Source organism: Cheilinus undulatus, linkage group 16 (assembly GCF_018320785.1).
Source record: "Cheilinus undulatus linkage group 16, ASM1832078v1, whole genome shotgun sequence".
Classification (NCBI taxonomy): Eukaryota; Metazoa; Chordata; class Actinopteri; order Labriformes; family Labridae; genus Cheilinus; species Cheilinus undulatus.
The window spans coordinates 16075500-16097656 of NC_054880.1; the positions used below are offsets into that span (position 1 = coordinate 16075500).

Below are 22157 nucleotides of genomic sequence, written 5' to 3' on the forward strand. Positions count from 1 at the left end.
GGTGATTCTTTGATATAGGAGATTTATTTAAAAAAAAAAAAAGATCCAAGATTTGTTGGCTGAACTTAACCATGATTGATAAGTTTGGAGAATGACTTATCCAACACCTTCAGTTTTTTATGTATCCCTTTGGTTATTTTTTATTTGGCTGCTAATAGAAATGATGTGTAGCTTTAATTTTGCTCCCTTAAGGTTGCCTAGATCGAGGCTGTGATTGTCTCCCACTTAGATTCCCTTGGAAACAGCAACTGGCGCCCGGATTTAAGGACACTGGCGCTCTACGTCAACCAATGACAAGCTCTCCAAGAGATATTTGCACATGCTTTGTGTCTTGGCTGCTCTGAGTTATTCAAGGGGTTTGTTATCTTGGGTCTCCTTTATGTAGTCCTTCACACCGCCCCTCTGCTCCCACACAGAGGGCCCTACTTTTCGTAGCCCCCTGCTATCTTTGAACGCACACTCTATCAAACACACTCAGGATCATATATAGTATGACATGTAGGCACGAGCTGGCAGATAGAGCATGAACACAGAAAGGACATGCACTTAAGCACATGCACCATCGTATTGAGCTGGAGGTTTTTGACTTAAGAGGAATGCTGAAGCCCAGCCAGATTTCAGACAACTGTGTCTCCCCAAATCAGACGTTTTAAAATGGACTGTCCATAACAAGGACTTGACATTTGACCTGGAGCCTTTCAACGCTGCGTTTCCTCACTCCGCTCTTTCTTCAGGCCGGATGATGAAGACACATTCCTTCTTCCACGACTCATTGTTGGATATCATTTTTGTTTTCTTGAAAACATAACAGTCCAGGGTGTGTGTGTATGTGTGATAGAGACATACTGTACATGTAGTGAAGATAGAGTGGGTGGATGAAAGACAGAAAATAAATCTTACTTTCTGCACTCCTTGCAAATTCAAACACCCAAATTGGCTCTGCTTTTTCTGGGCTATAGTGATGGAAAGTTCCAATAAATGTCACTCAACCCAACATGATAATAACAGTTAAAGCCTCAGAATGAAAAATGCGTTGTCACTTTATAAAAGGCATTTCCTTACTTCTAAATCCATCGGTTTTTCACATCAGAGTCTGTTTACAGATTAAGAAGAGTACTCCTGCATATGTGGAACGGTTTTTGAAACCCTTGTGCAGCTCCTGAGCTGTGTGAAACATGAGACAGCCGCTAAAGATGTCACTTTAGCGGCATTTAGGAGTTTTACGATGAAAAAATCATCTCAAGGTAGGAGTGAGTTAGACTTCTGTTAACCAGACACTACAGGTAAACTGTGCCGGGTCCGTGCTGGTGTAGGCTGGCAGCAGGACCAAGGCTGCCTGGGCTGTGGCAGGTGTTGCAGGAGAGCTTGCCATGGCTTGTTTTTTTTATCGCCAGTGTTCATCCGCTGCACATGTAGCAGCACAAGCCTCCTGTAAAGCATGATAGTTTCCAGTAAGCTGCAGTCATGCACAGACTTAGCTGATGTTACTAACTCAGCCAGTCCATCCATCCGTCCATTTTCCACAGTCGCAGAGCTCAGACAAAATTAAAGTTAAAATTCATAACACTGCGAAATAACTGGTGTGGAAAGTCACACATTGATGTGTCCTTGGTGTGAAAAGCATATGAATGGGTAGGTGTGACCTGCAGATGTCTTCAGCGAGAACCTGTGCAGCACATAATCTACACCTGCTCCCTGAAAGAGAGCGATGGACATCCTGACAGCTGACAAGACCTTCACAAAGAGTTTATTTTTATTTATTTATTTATTGGTTTATTTGACAGGGACAGCTGCAGTAAACAAAGAGAACTGAACAACAATTTTCCATGTACTACACCACAGCCTTTGTAGCTAATGCTTATTTCCAATGCCTGTCCCTGAGAGGGAATCATGTAAAACATACAGGAAACATAATTACATAATTTATTCATTACTCTATGAACAATTTACTCCATATATTCAAGACTTGCAAGTGTACAATACATATCTTGTGCGAAGATCTATCACCACTGGTATACAAACATACATTCACACATACATTTGAAAATAAAAAAGAAAAACTCACTAATAAAAAAATATTTTTATGAACATCTAAGATACTTCCAGGATAAAAACACCATCTCTGCTAACACCCTACCTATCCATGAGTACATGATTGACTTACTTTTAAAAATTCCTTTAGTTTTGATTTGAAGTTTCGGTGACTTTGGTTTACTTTAAGGTTTTATGAAAGCTGTCTACAAAATGGTACTTGACCCTGCTGGGGAAGTCAGGTAAGTATTCAGTCCCCTAATGCTGCATTCCATTTAGCTCTTCAGAGAGACCTGATTACATTTAATGTTACAATGTTTGATTAGACCAGTTGCATATTTGACTGATGCTAGCTTTATCTGTGCCTAAGATAACATCTATGTATGTTAAAAAGGCTGCATCCAAATGGTGGTACTATGGTCTATATTGTGTTGATTCTCTAAAATGCTTTTTAATACCTTGTTTTTTTTTTTTTGCTTCAGGACCCCTGGGCTCGCCATCTTCAAGGAACTCACCCCTCAGCAGAATTTCATGAAACACTGGAAGAACTCCGTCACCAAAAAAGATCACCGTTATTTGGAGAAGATTCTTTCCAGGGTGATGAATGACAAGGGGAAGAGGATGGAGAAGTACAGGCAGTAATTTAGGCAGTGATTGCTGGGTACTCTGGCCCCTCACTGAAAAGAGAAGGACCTTTTACACCAGCCACTAAACTCCTTCTTTAAATAAAAAAATGCAACTAAAAAGACAAAAGGTGTCTGACTATAGACTTTACATTTTTGAGGGCCACTCTCATAGACTGTTCATCAGATACAACTTATACCTCAGAAAAGAAATGCCATAATTTACCAGAATAACATATTTCCTATTTTACATTTTCTTTCTACGGTCCACTTTATTCATCAAAAACTTCTGGCAGTGACATCCATGACAAAACACATCGCAAACATTACATCAAAGACTCAGAAACATTACATAATCTAAAAAAATGGAAAAAGGTCAGAGGTCTAACACAGGATGTGATCATGCATCAATCCATTTTAGAGGTCGTTACACAAACGGTGGCTCACTTTAGCTTCATTAGCCTTAGCTAAAGCTAATATAGCTATGCTAGCTCTATAATTAATGTTACCACACAAGCCATTGTAGCTATGTTAGCATTAGCAATGTGGGCTTTAGTATACATAGGTAAAGCTAACTAAGCTACACAGATAGCGTAGATACGTAGCTTATGTAGCTACTTTGTCAGCTTTATACTGCGTTCCATTAACATCTCAGAACTCGTAGATTTCAAGCTGCCAGCTTGGGGATACCGGGGGGTTTCTCCAACTTTCCGAGTTGCAATCCTGAGCGCCAGGTGCATTTTTGATGATGTATCCGAATGGCAGCTTGAAATTCCTGAGTTTCCTGAGTATAACTTTTTTTTTTGGTATTCGCCCCTGGATGTTTTACCCTTTTACTGATTATAAAAAACACTCGTGATCAAAATAATTGGTCTTTTTTGAATTAAAAAAAATACAGAAAATCCTCTTTAAGGTCAAAGTGAAAACAGATTTCTTCAAAGTATTGCCAATTCAATTGTGACATCTTTAAATCAGTATTCAGTAGATTCCACTTTGGCAGCAATCACAGTACTGATTCTGCATGGATAGGTCTCAATCAGGCTTGCACATCTGGAGATTTACTTAGTTTAGTTGCTAAATTACTCAAGCTCTGTCAGGTTGCACAGGAATTGGGCATGATCAGCCTTTTTCAAGTCCAGTCACAAATTGGATTGAGGTCTGGGCTTTCATTCAGCCACTTCCAGAACATTCACCATCTTGTCTTCAAGACATTTCTGTGTAGCTTTTGCTGTATGGTTTGGGCCATTGTCATGCTAGAGAATAAATCTTCTCCCAAGCCGTAGCCAGGATGTTCCCATATTTTGTTGCGTGCATATTACTCTCTACCTCTGCGAGCCTTCCAGGGCTGTCTGCTGGGAAGCATCTCCACAGCATGATGCTGCCACCACCATGCTTCACAGTGGGGATGGTGTGTTTGTAGTGATGTGCAGTGTTTGATGTCCACCAAACATAACACCTTGTCTGATGGCCAAAAAGCATCATTTTGGTCTCATCAGACTAAAGAACTTTCTCCCACTTGACCATGGAGTCTCCCACATGACTTTTGGTGAACTCTAGTCCAGATTAGACATGAGTTTTCTCCAACAGTGCTTTGTAGTATGAAGCTTGTAACTCCCTCAGAGTGATCATAGGGGTCTTGATGGCCTCTCTTTCTAGTCTCTTTCTTGTACGCTCATGCAGTTTGTGAGGACAGCCTGATCTAGGCTGATAAGATTTGGCTGTCCAAAAATCATGATAGATTTATTGGACAAATAAAAGAAATGAATGCTTTTTATAGGCACTTTATATGGGACAGTGGATGGAGTAGGGAATCAGAAGAGAGAGTGGGGAATGACATGCAGGAAAGGAGCCACAGGCTAGACTTGAACCTGGTCCAAACATTTAGAGGCCATCCACACCTCAAGAGACACTCACTTTAATGTAACAGAGGGTAAAAATGAAGATTTCCTCTTTACTTGCCATGATGATAGTTTTCTATTCCTCAGGGAGTTAAATGCTGTTAAGAATGACTCTATAAAACACTTGAAGACTTACCTCCCTCCTGCCGACTTGTAATATAGCACCTGTCCTTATACAGAATTAAAGGGAGTAGTTTCTCCAAGCAGATAAATTAAACACACGCGTTTAACTTTTGTGTCAACACACAAGCAGAGAGGCAGGTCAACCACATGATCCAGCAGTCAGAGTGGCTGTAAACCGATCCGCATAGTCTAAGCACATCCTCTGTGCCGGGCTCCCTTTCTTGCCAGGCTCACACACATACAGCACACATTCCTCTGCAGGCTCTGTGAGGGGCAGGCGCTGAGTGTGCTGGCTGGAAGCTTGGATCTGCTCTTCAGAGTGAGCAGCGGCTCTCTTTCTCTCTCTCACTCACTCTCCACAAGTAGTTAAGTCTGAAAGCGGAGGAGGAAGAGAAAGCAGAGAGACCAGGGGAGGTCTGACGACACTGTCCCAAGCTTTTCCCGGCACCTATTTTAAATGCACGGATTGATAAATGCGAGCACACAGTCTGCCTCTGGTTGTGCTCTACTGGAGGAACATCAAGACTAAGAAGCAAGGCTGTCACTCTGGAGATGTGTGTAACTTTCCATGCCAGGACAACAACTTGAGGGATACTTTTGGAGGCAGAGCATGAGTGTCTGTCTACAGTGGGAGTAGGATTCAATGCTGGAGGTCCAGTGTAAGAATGGATGACGCATTCTCCACTCCAGCAAGTAGGAGCACTTAAAGACACAAGAACTTACCAGACTTCTTCTGCACTTTCACCCAAAGCTGATATGATGCTTTGGTGCAACTTTGGGCACCAGTTGCTGTCTTTCGCAGCACTTTTGGTGATAGTGAGCTGCGGAGGAGGGGAGCAGAGGAGAGGGACGGATAGCAGCAGCAGCAGCACAGGTGGCAGCAGCAGTAGCAGCAGCAGTGGAGGGAGCAGTAGCAACAATTACAGCAGCAGCAGGCGCTTTCATAAGATCCAGCATGGACAGTGCACCTACACCTTCATCCTACCTGAGGGAGAGGGAGGCAGAGGGGGGTCCTGCAGGGAAGGGAAAGGTGGAAGCACGCAGCAGAACACCAACTCCCTCCAGAGAGATGCGCCGCCACCTGAGGTGGACTTTCCCAGCCAGAAGATCCAGCAGCTCGAGCACATTATGGAGAACTATACCCAGTGGCTGCAGAAGGTAAGGAGGCGTGCTCAGAAGAGATGGAAGCAATAAAGATACAGCAAACAAATCTGCAGTACTTTTGTTGATGTTTTCCAGAATAAGAATGCATCTCCAAATATTTCCAGTTCCAAAACTTTCCTCACTTTTGTGATGTCTGAAAAGCAAAAGGAATAAACTTGAGCCTTTTTTTTTGATCCATCATTATGTAATGACAGGCGTTGATTCGCATTTACAACAACCCTGCATGTTGTGCCTTTTGAAGCGGTTCACTCTGTCCTATATTCGCCGGGGTATTTGTGTTTCCGCGGGTGTGTGGTCCCCCCGCTGAGTGTCTGTTTGTGGCGCTGAGAGAGATAACTTGTTTTGGTTTCTGGATGAGGCTCTCAGACAGAAACCCCGACTGTGTGCTGTTTTCTCTCATCCGACATGTTGTTTGTCACAGTGTTTGTCTGACAGACGGTTTATGTGCTTTAGGAGTGGAGAATGTTTTTGTTGTGTGCGATGCCGTGTGACCATTTTGAAACAGATTTGTCCCAGAGAAACACAAATGACGATAGCAGTGTTGGACTTATTATAGCTAGCACAATCTCCTTGGTGTTGTGTACATCTTTCAGATTGTTGAATCATGCATATAGCTGATTTATAAAACAGGCCCGTCTTTAAAGCTGACATTCAGACATCCATATTCCAATGACCACCTGAAATATCCAAGACTCAGAGACCCTGCCCCAGCCCTAGCTGTAGACCTAACCATTTTTAGGGAAAAAAGGAAAGTTTACAAAAATTACTGAGAAAAACTGTTTATGCACCAGAGATTTTCTTCTATTGTTCCCTCCCTGTGAACCAGAGATATGTAAAAAAAAGAAAAAAATCTGTGTTTGTACACAGTGCTTTCTCATTTGCATTTTAAATTTTCTTTACTGCACGTAAAACTTTATCATGTCCATGTTGAACTTTATTGTGAGCAGTGATGGCTATCTGGTGCACACCTGAAACTGTTTTTGCATTAATTTTCCTTTCTTCTCTGTGCATATCCATATCAGTTTGGAGAAACAAACTTCATTTCTCATCATTTTGTGCTCTCAAGAAAAAATTGCATCTTATGAAAAAGTGTCACATGTAAAACTTTCCTTGCGCACATGGAAAAAATTCCCCATCCATCCACCTGTTATCCAAACCATTTATCCTGTTTGGGGTTGCTGGAGCCAATCCCAGTTACCATATGGCGAGAGGCAGGGTTACACCCTGGACTGGTTGCCAGTCGATCACAGAGCTGATCTTAAGGTGCAGCCTTACTGAAAAATCCAAATAAGTTCACACCGTCTTCACAAACTGCGTAGTTTTGTGTTAAGCTGACATATTTCAACGGCTAAGTCCTGCAGTCTGGTTAACATTGAACACAAGGCTTTTGTGTGAGCCAATAAACTTTTTTGAGAGCATGAAAAAAGTTCTCACAAACACATATACCTTCCTTTCTCATCAGTTTTGTAACTGACATATACACAAAACTTCATGTAGAGATAAAAGATTCTGATGTGAACATGTTAAACTCTTTTGTTGAGCATAGATTAGTTTGGCTGTGGACTGTAGACTGTAAATCTGAGATGCCGTATCTGTCAGAATGGATATGCATGCTAAAACTTTCAAAATAAAATCAGATTAAATTTTCAGTTAGGGTTGAGACTGATGTTGTCACATATGATAAAAGGATACACAGGTTACAAAAAGCTGAATAAATCTTCAACCCTTAATTGTAGTTGCTTGTTTTCTTTGCTCTGGAAGCCCTGTATTTTGCCAGTCTAATGACTGTAGCTTGTCTGACTTTCCAGGGTCTTTAAAGATCAATGCTGCATTCCATTTACCTCTGAAGTCAGAAATCAGAGCTGGGGATGACGCTACACCCAAGTTGAATCTGTTCCATTTGCTAAGAGCTAGCATCTCGAGAACTGAAGTTGCACAGGGTGCATTTTTGGTAACATCCAGAGAAGTCAAGTAACTAAGTACAAATACTTCTTTACCTTACTTAAGTAGAAATTTTGGGTATCTATACTTTACTGGAATAATTATTTTTCAGCCTACTTTTAACTTCTACCCCTTACATTTTAAAAATAGCCTTGTTACTCCTGTTTCATTTCAGCTTGTTTTCATTCCAGCTTGTCATCGTTCCTATCCAGATAAATTGCTCCACTTTTCAAGCCCAGGTTGTCCTGGGAAAAAAAAAAAATATGTTCAGAGCTTGAACCATACACAACAAGGCTGATGTTTTATAAGGTTTTTAAAGACATTAAATCCAGACGAGACAAAATGGTTGGAAAAAAAGCATAGCTCAGAGGGTTAGAAAAAAAATGGAAATACCCTTTAACGCAAATTAGGGTATTTTTTTCTGACAGAGATGGCGCTTCAGACTGTCTTGAAAAAGCTAAACATTGTTTTGACAGATATTATAATATCTGCTGATATTGACAACCATAATACTGGCCATACATATGAGCAGTATGAATCATGTATTAGCCTTAAGTATTCTCAAAATGTCCAGCTGTACCATCAGGTACAGGTAGTTGGCTGGGGCGCCACGCACTCAAGAAGTCCCTTATCCACTGAGTCCTGAACATTTGAATGAAGTCCCAAATATAAATCAACAACTAGGCTGTCTACTTTCCTATCCCCAGCTCAGCTCTACTTAGCCTGTCTTTACACAAGAGATGCCAGGAGGTCATGAGAATAAAAAAAGATGTGCATATGTCAATGATGGTATCGGCTAAAATGAGTTTGGAAATATGTGATATGGCAAAAATCTAATATTTTGCATCCTTTTGGTCGCTGTACCTTTAAGGCCTCTGTATGATTTGACAACATGGAGAAAAAAGTCTAATTTCTTGAAGTTACAGCGAGCAGTACAATGTATATTTACCCTGCTGTGTTCTTATGTAACTGTGTGAATCTGAATTGAACTTTTTGTTCTGGACGTCAAACAGCTGTCTCATTTTAAATCCTCCATACAAATCTTTCATGTCTCTGCTCTGTGTCCATCCAGCAAGCACATTGTTTTTTCCTACACTACTTTCTCTCTGTGTTTTCCTGAGTAAACTACTCTGTGAGTAAATTCCACACATGTCCGCTTGAGTTGCGTACAGCTCCAGTCATAGGGCAGAGGTAGTTACATGTCAGTCACCCCCTGTTCTCCAGTGGGCTGTCTCTTTAATGGCAGGAAGTCAGAGAAAACCCCCCAGAGACCCTCAGAGGAGGAACAGGCAGAGACAGAGAATACTGCCTTTATTTATTCTAGCTAGAACGTGCGAGAAAACTGAAAAATCCAGACTCAAACAAAGAAAAAAATCCCTAACCTGTTGGATTTCCCTGTTAAATTAAACAAATATCTTTAACTGAGCTGATATAATATCAAATAACTCCTTTTTAATTGCTCTGGAAAATCCAAATGGCCATTTATTTATAGAGGCAAAGAGGTGTTTACTATGTTCAAATATGGTTCTACTGTAGTGTTAATGATGGCTGATATGGTTTGGCAGGCTCTCTGCTATTCTAAGCTTTGAGACTTTGTGTCTCCACTGAAAGCCAGACTATCTCTCCTAAACGAACACAGGAATCAAATAAACAAACTTCCAAATTCGGTTTCCTTGCCCTCTTGACTTTCCTCAATATTGAGCTCTTAAAATAAGATTAGCAGTGTGGACCTGGGATGAATTGCTCAAAGCTTGTGGTTTGTTTTTGTCTACAAAGCAAATGCGTGCACAGATAACACCTGATGGATTTGATGGATTACAGTGGAAGTAGGGGGATTAATCAACCTGAGCTTCATCAATGCACCCCCCTGAGTCGATTCATTAGCCTCCTGAAACCCGCCTGGGCCGCCCCGCCGTGTGCCTGCTTCTCATTTACGCCCTGAAAGTAAACTTCTCACTCCACAGGTTGGAGGAAATGGTCATTTCTCATCAATTAACTAGGCGTTGGTTGCAGCATGCTGCAGTGAGATGTTGATGGAGTTTCTAATTAAGGAGTTGTGGGGTGGTGGTCTTTCCTCCCAGCTGAAATTCAGGTTCTCTATCTCAACCTTCAACAAAGTAAAAATGTGTCTGAAACAGAGCTGAAACTACAGATTATATTCATTATAGATCATTTTGAATGTTTAACCCTACTTCTCGTTCTGAGCATCTCTAGGATCAGGCCTGCCAACAGAATTGGCTGGGTCCCCCTGATAAACCCAGGGAATGCCCTGCCCCAGGACCCTCCAAAGTTGTGATTTATTGATATCAATGCATGTAGGCTGGATGAATAGCATTGTGCTAGCATCCTGGGGAACAGTTTCCTGATGTTGGAAGTGAAAACTCTGTAAAGCTATTATTGTTATGATGGTGAAATTTTTCATTCTTGCTACCTATAAACACGTTTCATCACTTTTCCTCCAATTTTCACCACATCTTGTAGCCACTTGAAACCCATTTTGCCCATTTTGCCACTTCCTTTTGTCACATCTTTTGGCTACTTTCACCCATTTTTGCTGCTTTTTGTATTATTCTGCCATTAAAACCTGCTTTTGTCACCGTCTGCCCATTTTTGCCATTCCAAACTCTACCCTTTTTTTTCACTTCTTAACTTTTTTTCACTTCTTATTACTACTTTTAACCCATGCTGTTGGTCCTTATTTTCCATTTTGCCCCATTTTTGCTACATTTGCCACTTGTTGCCCATTTTGCCTCTTCTTTTTGTCACATCTTTTGCCCAATTTTGCTGCTTTCTGTGCAATTTTGCCATTTTTACCCATTTTTGCCACAATTTGCCCATTTTTGCCATTTCTTTTGCCTCTCGTCACCAATTTTTGCCATTTCTTATTACCACTTTTAACCAATTTTTGCTGCTGTTGGTTCTATTTTGCCATTTTAACCTATTTTTGTGACTTTTTTCCACTTCTTATTGCCACTTTAGCCCATTGTTGCCATTTCACATACCTAATTTAAACCTTTTTTCCACTTTTTGCTAACTTATTCCACTTCTTATTTCCACTTTGAATCCATTTTTGCTTCTGTCGGTCCTATTTTGCCATCTTGACCCATTTTTGCCACTACTTTTTCAACTTTTGCTGTTTTTTGCCTTTTGTTCACTTCCAGACATTTTTTGCTACCCTTTTGCTACTTGTTGCCCATTTTTGGCCACTTTCATAATTTTTTTTGCCACCTTTTGTCCTGTTTTGCAATCCGTTTTTTCCTCCTTGTTGCCCATTTTCATTCCCACTGTCACTCCCCTGAATCAGTTTGTCAGCCATCGCCTCTATCACTGCTTAACTTTCAAAACTTTTAAATCCGTCAGTTTTCTCAAGTGGAGGCTCAAAACCCTAAAATCAAAAAATTTTTTATCCCATCCATCTTCCAGCATCCATTTTAGCGAATCCCTTCATGATTTATCATTCAGGTGTCTAAAAAACAATGAGATGATTCAAAATACGCTGTGATTGCATCAGTTCTTAAAGGTAGAAGCAAACCAGCATCTTGTTCGGTCTTTAAGGTGCTCATTAAAGATTACTGCATCCAGTCTGAATGGGGTTAAAGGGCCTTGTATTCCTAGCATTTCATCCCACCCCCATTTCAGCAAAATTGAAAAACAAAACATCGGGTAGTCAGTCCAAAGCCAAAAGATTATAACAGCAAAATAAAGGAAAGCAAAGCAGAAAATATTAATATTTCTGGAATAACTAAGTTTTTCTGCTTAAAGAATTATGATTAATAACTGCTTACTTGTCTTTTTACCAATTATTCCTTGCAGTGCTTGTTTCAAGCCAAATAAAATGTTTTACTGAAGAGATTTTAAGTTTACATGATCAAATACTAGCCTGTTCTTGACTGTTTATCAGTGGCTTTATCTAGGAATTTACTGCTGATGGAATTGACAAAGTCTAGGACATAGTGTTCACGAGTTTCCCATCCTTGTGTGAGTAGATGGACTGATTTTACATTAAAATGCATCAATGACCTGGTAAAAGTCACCAAAAGTGGCTCCTGGTTTTAATTCTTCTGCTTTTATTTCTTTTGAAAGCACTTTGTAACAGTTTGAGTTTTTTTAAAGTGCTGTTTTACTTGCTTGATTATTTCCTGCATGATAAAGTTTAAAAATGATAATAATGACGGTGTAGATTATTATGTGAGCGGTCAATCTGAACAGCAATAATGAGTGATTAGAGCACGTGAATGCACATCCTGTGGTTGTGTTATCAGGCTTAGAAAATTGCCTCGTGCCCCAGCCACCATGGAAAACTTCGTCTTGTAGCTTCTCAACTGGCACAGACATGTTGTTGCCAGGTAAAATGGACAGTCAGAAAAGGTGGAGCAATAAAGGGGCACAGCCTGCATAATTAAGAATTTATGTTGACAGGGTGGTCCTGGATGGAGTCAGACCCCAGGCCTGAATTATTACCCCAGTCGGCCCCTGCAAACACAGCAGCTTTATTGATAAATTTCTTCACCTTTTGTAACTTCGTAAACCTGTGAATGTTTCTGTTCGGCCCCCAAAAAAGCGATCCATGTGTCAAGAAAGGCCAGGGGTGAAATAACACCGGCTTTATCTTTGCTCAGTGGACCTCATCCGTCTGTGATAGTACAAGTGATACTATGAAAACAGCTCCGCAGCTTTGCTAGACTGACGTCTTGACTAATGAGACCTCTAGAATAACTTTCACCTCAGATTGAAGTGGGGGGGAACTTGTGGAACATGTCTGCCATCGCTGCTGATACTATCATACTTCTTTCTGACAGGTTTTAATGTTTTATTTCAGAAATAGAAGATCCAAAACCTCAATATAAAAGAATTATTTTAAGCTATGGTTAGTGGGTTTGCTGTAATAAAAGGCTTCAAACAAAAGAAGGTTGAATTGGATGCCTCAGACTTTAATAAAAGATCAGCTCAAAGGAGGATTTGGTGTTTCAGAAGGACACTTGAACACAAAATGGTAATTCGGCCTAATTGCACCACACTGGGGGGGAACATGAGGATGCAGTTAACATTTTTCATTGGACATAAGATTAAGTGTTTGGCCAGTCTATCTATCTTAATCACACCAGTGTTTTTCAACTGCTGGTCCAAGCGCCCTGATGAAAGAGATGTTCTGAGCAGACTGAGGCAGATAGCAGCCCTCTGCCTCCGTGCTCAGTCTGCTGTGAGGGGGGTGGCCCGAGAGAGCGAGAGAGTGATGCAGCAAACAGCTGTTGGGGAAGCATTTAAAGTCAGATCTTTCCTTCCTTGACCGAGGGTAGAGTATATGGACCCTGATAACATTCCTGACCAGTCAAAGGTGGCGTGTGTTTGTCCAAGGATTACTTCCCTGGCCGTGCCTGCAAGGCGAGGAGCCTCCGACAAGCTTGGCTCTGATCTCAGAGAGGAAGCAGACAGAAACAAGCACCTAAAGCTGTACTAACAGTTAGCTGTGAACTGTGTGGCATTAGTTAAAACACACACACACACATATATATGTATATAGCTTGGCTGAACAACGGGAATCAAGGCAAACACATGGGGAAATCAGAGAAAAGTTGACTGTCAACTATCAAATTGCTTGAAGCTTGTGTTTTCTTCATGTTCTTTTTTTACTCTAGCCTGACAACAGATAGATGTTTCACATAACCATACATGACGTTTGGGACAGGTAGAACCTTTCAAAACAAAACTCAAGAGGGTGATTGGACAATTTTTCTGTCTGTCACATTTATTATGGGCCAATCAGTGCAACCAAACATATGACCTGGTAGACCTGCATGGACCTGAGTAAACTAAATCTCCAAGCTCAGCCATTATCGCTGTTTACTGTGAGTGGCGTCAGTTGATAAATCAAACTCATGCCAAAGCCAGTTGAATGAAGGGCATAAACGTCTCTTCCACCAAGGCATGCTTTCAGTGTCTGTAATAATTAAGAAAAGCTGTCCAGTTCTGATAAAACTGCCACTATAGCTACATCCATGCTAATGCCTTCACCAGCAGGCACTGCTAAGGCTTGCATACAAAAAAACAACACTTGTAGCTACTGCCGCTCTCTCCTGCTAGGTAATGTCATTCTGTGACTGGCAACACTCGATGATAGACATGAAATCTGCTCAGTCCAGCGGCTTTGCAAGCTTCCTTTGACTCAGCACTAGCCAACTTCTGTATGGATGTGTGTGCTCCAATCTTCCTCTCTCACTCACACGTGCCAGTCACAGGAGCTTGGCAAGGCAAGAGAAGCTGATGTCCATCAACTGAGTCCTTTTGTTTTTAAAAGCATAAACCAGGCTTTAGGGACATCACCTATTTGGTTACTACTTATAAAATATTTCCTATATCCACCCTATTCATCAGGGCTATTATGGGTGGGACTTCCAGTCATATGATAGACAGCTTAAGTGGCTCCCCACCCATTGCTGTTCTGAAAAGACTTCATCTATATCACTTACAAATCATCATGCTCTGCATGTACTGCATTCTTTATTCTAATCAGTATTATTTTGCGCTTTATCTCATTTTTCATTTAATCTTTATCTAACCAGATAAAACCCACAAACAACACACACCACAAAATAATACATTTCAGAGACAGATTACAACAATAAATTAAAACAACAATTTTTGAAAGTGCATGGGTAATTGCAGATATGTGCTATAAATAAAATAAAATAGATAAATACAAACTGTTAAGTTAGCTTTTTGTGTGTTATCTGATGTAATTTCTCAATAATGTCCTCCATCACTCAACAGTAGAGGGCAGAGAAATGTTTCATTAATCTGTTTGAGGTGTAGAAGATGACGTTCACACATTTTAAACTCTGATCACTCTTAAAACCAGTGTTAGCGTCTCATTACCGAGGGCAACTATGGGGGGGGATACAGGAAAGAGCTTTTTGAGGCTCTTGCCTTTTTCAAAATGTAACCTTTTTTTTTTTTTTTTTTTTTTTTTTTGGTAATGTTAACAATGCCAAAAGTAGTTCATAGCTAAGCCATGATATGCATAAACATAGAGACACCAGAAAGATAAAGTTAAAGAAAGTAAATTTGTGAAATGGACAAAAAAGTTGTAAAATTGGGCAAAAAGTGGCAAAAAATGTGAAAAGTTAAAAAAAAAATGGTTTAAAGTGGGGACAGGGTAGTGAAACTGGGTTAGAAATGACAAAAAAATGGCTGAAAGAGGCAAGAATGTGCAAAAAGCTGCAAAAACTGGTTGAAAGTGTGTTGAAATAGAGAAAAGCGGTTAAAAAGTTGCAAAAATGGGCAGAAATAGTGGTGACAAAGGTTTAGAACGTTTAACAAAAAATTCCAAAAACAGCGTATAAATGTATATCACATACACTTCCAGCTCCACAGTGAGTTGACCGTTCTCTGGGTTTTTCAGAGGCCTGCTCATCACTACGGAAAATGCTGTTTTGACAAAAAGCACACCCTGATTTTACATCAAGTATCAAAGGTGTTAGGAAATGTTTTTTTTTTCCATGAAGACATTGCTTATTCTGACTAACACCACCTTTTGAACCAGGCTGTGAACACGTTTACTGCCATTGTAAAAATCGCAATTGTAACATGGAAAATGAATTTGACATAGACAGTTGAGGAACTGCAGTTTTGTTGTTTTTTTTTACATTACTGCATTGGCTTCATTTTTCAACCTTGGAGGTAGCTGGTGGGTTTTTCTGAGGACCAGTAACACTAGCTACTGGGCTTTTATGAAGCCGAATTGTGATAAGGATCAGTCTCTTGGACGTTTAAGATAAGGAAAACACTGTATAAAGTTTTTTTAAAAAGTAGATGAATAACGTATCTCGCAACACACTCTGAGAAATATTCATTCTACTCCTCTAATATTACAAGGACAATAAAAATTTTGCGAATGAACACACAAGGCAAGCCAAAATATCTTTCCCTCTTGGGAGTAAATAATACATCTCCTCGTTTCCATCTTGGGGGAGACAGCAGAAAGTTGGTGAGAGCAGCGTTTCTTAAGGACAGTCTGTGCCAAACTAAGCTGTTCAACAAAGGGAGGAGGAAAAACTATCGCTGCTGTCTTATTCCTGTGAAATTCCCATCATTCTGCCTCTTGACGAACATAGCTGCGCTGCACAAACACGTTTAAATGGATATCCTGACATGTGGGCAGCAGCTTGTTTCCTTTACATACTGGGAGTTCATACTGAATATATGTTTCTCTACTTAATGCTATCAGAGAGGCCACACAGCACGCATACAGATCCTAAAGAGAAACCTATCTATTTTAGGGGTGACTGCCTCTATGAGAGTTTATTTTTACGGATAAAGTGGGCCAAAACTAACAATCGGATGATGCAGAAAGGCTAAGAAATGCTCAGAGGAATAAAAAGCGCTTCCTTTTGACCCTGAAACTTGTTAAAAGGAAACCATGGAAATTGCTAAAGGACACTAGACTAACAGCTTCCAGAGAAGTTGTCTTGGTAGCACTTTGACTGCGACTGAAGTGAAAAAGGAAACTGAGCTTTCTACTAAGCATGTCAAGGGAATAAAGGAAAACATTACAGCTGTGCCACAATATTTCCACACGGATGTAAAAAAGTAGATCCAAAGGTTGTTAATGTTTCTGATTTTCAGGAAATGGGGCATTTAGTAGTTTTGTCACACTCAATATGGAAAGCTGCTTTGTTTTGAGATTGCCTTCTTTCCAGAAATCATATTTCAATGTGGCCCCAGTGCAGACTCTGGCCCCCGAATGTGCTGGAAGTTTTGATATTGGCCAGACAGATATTGTACACCTTTGTTCCTTTATAGCTCAATAAATTAAGAAGTGCACTTGGTAGTACCACTGCATGTCTTGAATCTGTCTGCTCTACCTTACTGGAGCTATAACTCAACTATGTGCTTCCTTTTCCATCACTCATACTGCTAAATTACTCTCTGGTGGGAACTATATACTGGATTTATTTTGTTTTAATTACACTTTCACTCACTTGGCTAAATGGATGCACAATGTATAATATTCCTTCTGAAAACATGGTTGAGAGCATGTAGCTTGGCACCTTTAGATGCATCTTTGGAATAAATTAAGAGCTTCCTATGATATGTTTGTGTTTCCATGTGCCCTTGAGCATTTTCATCCCAAAATGGTGCTAATTTTTCTTCATTTGGTTGTATAAATGAGAGAGCTCTGCAACGTGTCACTCAGGCAAGGAGGTCCATTAAAATCTAACGGTTATTTTGCCTACTTTGTGGAAAAACGACATGCAACACAGACAATTTGTCATTACCTTACCAGTAGCAACAGCAAAATATGAGTCCGGCACTGATTTGCCTCTTGGCTACATTTTCAGTCCTCACCACCTCCTCAGAAAAATATCAACTCCATTTTCAGGGAGCTAAATGATCCACAATTCCACTGACAGTGGAGTAGACTTCACCAAAAAAAAGCTTCATTTACCCTCTTTTTTGCTATGTTTTTGGTCTCCAGCACCTCCTCTGGGAAATAAGTTCATTTGTTTAGCTAAACCAGTGATACTCAAGGGTGGACCTGGAGCCACATTTGGTTCTTTACAACTTGCGGTTCCTTCAAATCTTACTTGGAAATATAATTTCCCCAGAAATCCTTCAAAGGGGACACTTTGACCCCGTAAAATGATCCATTGCTTCCCACTCATACAGTGGGCTTCAAATGTTCAATTTAATTGTCAACCTTTAGTGCAAGAAAGAACATGCAAGATAAATATCACTGATTCTTAAGAAAAGGGAGGAAAGAGGTTTCAAACTTGACTTTGTGGTTTTGTTTTACAATAATTAAAAATAAATAATTACAATAATTTGGCATGGAAGTGTGTGTAGGCTGAGGTAGCAGTTGTCTGAGAACACAGTTTTTTAATTTAACATTTTTTGCTCCCTAAAATATGACTTTTACCTATCATATCTTTTTTTTTTGTCACCTTAGTCATACATGATAAATTGTTTAATTATTAGTTCATTAATTCAAGATTAATGTCAAGTTTTCAGTTATCTTGTACTGTTATTCAGTAATGATATTTATAAATAAAATGCATTATTTTCAAAGATTTTTATTAATCATATTAAACTTGTGTTTAAGTTATGGCTTAAACTTTTTAACCCAAATAATAATCTTGATTGACTAAGAAAAATAATGAGAATGAAAGGTGAAACGTGCTTTCTACATGCTCTGAGTTACAATTTTATTAAGAACTTATCCAACAACTCCCACCAAAAAAATAGGTTAAAAAAAAATAAATAGTAGAATGCTTCATTAACGCTCTGTGGCAAACTGCTGACTTGGACCCAGAAGCAGAGCACAAGCCAAGAAAGCAGGTGAGAGGAGTCTATTTATAGGAGATGATAATGCAAATGAAGGTGAGTTAGTGGACTGGTGGCAATTCAGAAGCACTGGTAGGGTGTAAGAGGCACTGCAAAAAGAAAGGACAACAAAGAAACTTCAAAAATGATAAAAAATAAAAAACATCCCTTGTGAACCACTCTGGATCTGGGGTTCAGAGCTGGTTACCACATTTCAAGCTGAAGTGATACTCTGGCATCTGAGGGGTCAACACAAGGTGGTAGAGAGATTGTGATGCCCAAAGCTTGGCTGCAGCTGAGAAGCCTAACAAGCTGCAGTCGTGAGTGCCCAGTGCTCCTGCCCTCCCCAACCAGTGAGAAAAAAACAAAGAGCCACCTCTCCATCACAAAACAATCTCAACAAAAAATCCAAAATCACAGGAAATGAACCAGGACACCAACCTACTGAGGGAAATATATGACCAAGTGAATATATTTGTTGCACCACTCTTGACAGCAATACCTCTCATTGATTATGAGCATGGGCTCACAGTTTCCACACCTACATCACCAGGTAACTTGCTCTCCAGTTTTCACTGTTTCTCACCTCTCTCTTCCTGCTCAGTCTCCATCTGTAGAAGTTTTTCCTTTGTGTACTCCAGGTCATAAAAGTATCCCCTCATATCCACAGTAAGCAGAACGAGCACTTAGCCAAAGACCGATCTCATGGTCTGCTCTACCTCACTCATGAACAAGACCTTGAGATACTTGAACTCCTTCACTTGAGCCAAAGACACCCTCCCCACCTGGAGTGAGTAATCCACTGTTTTATGGCAGAGAACCATGGCCTTGGACTTGGAGGTGCTAACCCTCATCCAGACCAATTGGCACTCAGCTACAAACTGCCAAAGTGCATGTTGGAGGTCAACAGAACCACATCATCTGCGAAAAGGGAAGCCCATAGTTCCCTGCACGATGAATTTCATTGAATGCATGGAGTGGAAACAAATTCCACCATGAGCGGTTGCCTCTTCTTTTGTCTTCTTGTTTTGCAGACCAACTATGCAAATACACCCACCTACTGTACTGGACTGTGTATATACTCAAAATCGTACAACAGCGCTGTTATACTGTGTGTCAGCACTCATGGAAAGCTTCTTGTCTATTGAGATTACTCGGTTGTAACTTACTGTTGTGCAAGCTTAAAAATATTATGAATTTGATAGTTCTGCAAATCAGATACTAAAGTTGTATTCTGCTTTGTTATTGTAATGCAGATTTAAATGTGTTCCATTTAACTATGGTGAAACAAGAGCTTAAGCTGTTTAAAAAGAGAAGTATAAATATTACTCTGGGCATGCAAGTGGAAATCATTAGAACTCAGAGTGTAAGTTATGGCCTAAATAGTTGCCAAAAGCACAAGCTTCATGGCTGTTTCTGAGCCACTGTTAAGGCTGAGTGATTATCAGCTAAATATGAGATAGTAATAGCTCAGATAGACCAAACATGAGACATGAGAGGCGATCTGAGTGCGCAGTTAGCAGGCAAGTAATGCGTTGTTATCACAGCCTGCAACAAATCTGAATTATGTTTGAACAGTCGCACAATTGGCTGTTATCTCAGATGTATTTTTTCTTTTATAATGACTACTGATAAACAGAACAGATGATATTATTCACCCGTATCTGCAGCTATTTATTTTTCTTACTGATTCCAGGTTCATGCAGGCTGTGCACAGTAAATCACAGTTTGATGAAGGTTAAAGGGACTTAAAGGGCCTTGGAAAACACATCTTTTTGTTGCCATTTGGTGTAAAAACCACAGGATGTCCACACAGCATGAATTCACAATGATGTGTCAGACAATTTTCACAACTGCTTTATTTCCAGGAACGATAACTGGGGGAGAAACATGCATACTTTGTCGTGCTGGTTCTGGCAAGGAGCAGGAGAATGAAAAATCAGAGTACTAACTGAGTTTTAATGCTCCGACTCCACACCTAATTTTATGTTTCCCAATTTATGTTTCCCAATTTTTATTGCTCTTATGACCCTCTTGTATCTAGCATTAATACTGTGTGAATTGAAGTAAAAAATGTCTCCCTTCGTGCTACCACTGAGGCCGACTCTCCCTGCAGCGTCTCTCTGCCTCGCCTCTACAGATGTTGCTCTTTGAGAGGATGTCTTTGTCCGTCAACGCCGGAGAGCCTTCCAGAGGTTCAGGAGGACAGAACCGCTTCACCTTTTCTGGAGTTCAGCCCGGCAGATTTGAGCATTCCTATGGTTTCCGATGGAAGATATAACGAAAAGAATAACAATCAGTTGAAAGATATGCTGAAATTTAAAGAGAAAGGCCTGCAGAATTGGTTAGTTGTGGAAGACGGGAAGCAAAAAAAGGTGGAAAATGGAGGTAAAGACAGATAGGAAGATAAACAGTTTGACTCCCTTGCAGTGTGGGCCAAATAGATCTTCACATGACTAATGATTGGCTTCAATGTTTTTGTTTTCTCCTCTCAGTGGTGGGATGGAAGCCACTTACTCTTAAAGCCTCTGCGTCACATCCAGAAATGACCTCACTTGTTTATTTAATCTCTTTTTCATCCTTTAGTGTGGGTGAATATCTTGAGATGTATTAACTTTCAGTTTGATCCCACACAGCTCACTGGTAGGCAGCCTGATTATATCCTGTCTCTACTTCATGTGGGTGGTTTGGGACAATTGATTGTGTTAGGTCTTTATCTGCTAAGGGCTGATAAACATGCATAAATTCACACATGCAATGATAATAAACATGCAGACACATATACACAGTCCTCAAACATATCTGCATCCATGTTTTTACTCTTAATCCTGTGCAGAGCAGTGGGTGCCTTGTGTGGGATCAGAGCCAGGCTTCTCACATTCTTCATATGACCAGGGCTGGACTTGGCACATTGACTCAGTCCCAGAGAAGAGGTTCAGAAATATAACACCATCAATACATAGTACAGTAAAGGTCAAAAATGTTTTTAAAATCATTCACATTTTTGACCTTCAGCACATTCATTGGCTTTGGTGACACTTGTCAGTGATGTTACAGCAGGTGGTTGAGAACTGCTGAGAACCTAATGTTTGTTTATGCCCGTGAAACATGGTGGACATAGAGCTCATGTAGAGATGAATAAAAGCATGATTTTGAAACAATACTAGGGGAGAAAAGCAGTTAAAAAGTGGCACTGCAAGCCTGGCCTGCACCACAAGGTATCCCAGCATGCTTTAGTGATATTTTGTCACCTTATTAAGTTATATATTGTAAATATGATGTTGACTGCTGCTTATTTAGACATCATATTTTTACATATCATCAGCATAATCATTCATTTAGCTTTCTTTAACTAGTGTTGAATTTAATTCTAGTGCTTTTAGCTCTTTTTTGTTCACCACCAACTCCTAAAGCACACACACATTACTGTGCAGAGCTTTTAGGCATGTTTGGGCCAAAAATTGAAGATGAAGTAAGGTGTAGATGTAGCAAGTAAGCTGCCTGAGGGCGCCATCAGGTGGGAAAGAGGATTGACAACCATGGTCATGCTCTGGATGTCTTTGCATTTACAAGGGGGATTGCAAATATCATATGTTGAAAAAATAGCAAAGTCCACACCTTTAGGACCAAGTAAAGAGAGGATGTGGCGAGTAAGAATGGCCTAGGATACTGTCTGGGCAGGTAGTAGGGCTGCCAATAGCTTCTGGTTGTGCTGTGGATGTCCCATGGGCCCAAAACCACCAGCAGTTTCCACGTTTATTACCAATAGTGAAGGGTGTTCATTTGTGAGACTAAAGTACATTTTAAGAATATATATATATTGTGCTGCAGATTTCCAAGAGACCATATGACAGTGTGCTAGCTTAACAAGCTACTAACTAGCTGCAGGCTACAATGAGTCAGAAATTTCTTGGCCTGATACAAAATGCAGTCATAGAAATTGAATAAGCACGATGAATGAGTCAATTTTAAGTGTCATCAAACTCTCCTAGCAGTTTGAAATGTATTTATACAATTAAGTGAAAAGTTAGAAGGCATAATGGGGGTTAAAAAGGTT

The 22157-nt window shown here is 40.2% G+C and overlaps 1 protein-coding gene across 2 annotated transcripts in view; it reads left to right on the plus strand.

Moving 5' to 3' along the window:
• Window positions 1–4953: 4953 nt before the first annotated feature.
• Window positions 4954–22157, plus strand: part of angpt1 (angiopoietin 1) — a 103400-nt gene continuing 86196 nt past the window's right edge. For both annotated transcript variants that reach the window (XM_041809591.1, XM_041809592.1), the window contains exon 1: window positions 4954–5833. In XM_041809591.1, the coding sequence (XP_041665525.1) occupies window positions 5345–5833 (489 nt within the window). In that variant the 5' untranslated portion in view covers window positions 4954–5344. The remainder of the gene's footprint in view (window positions 5834–22157) is intronic.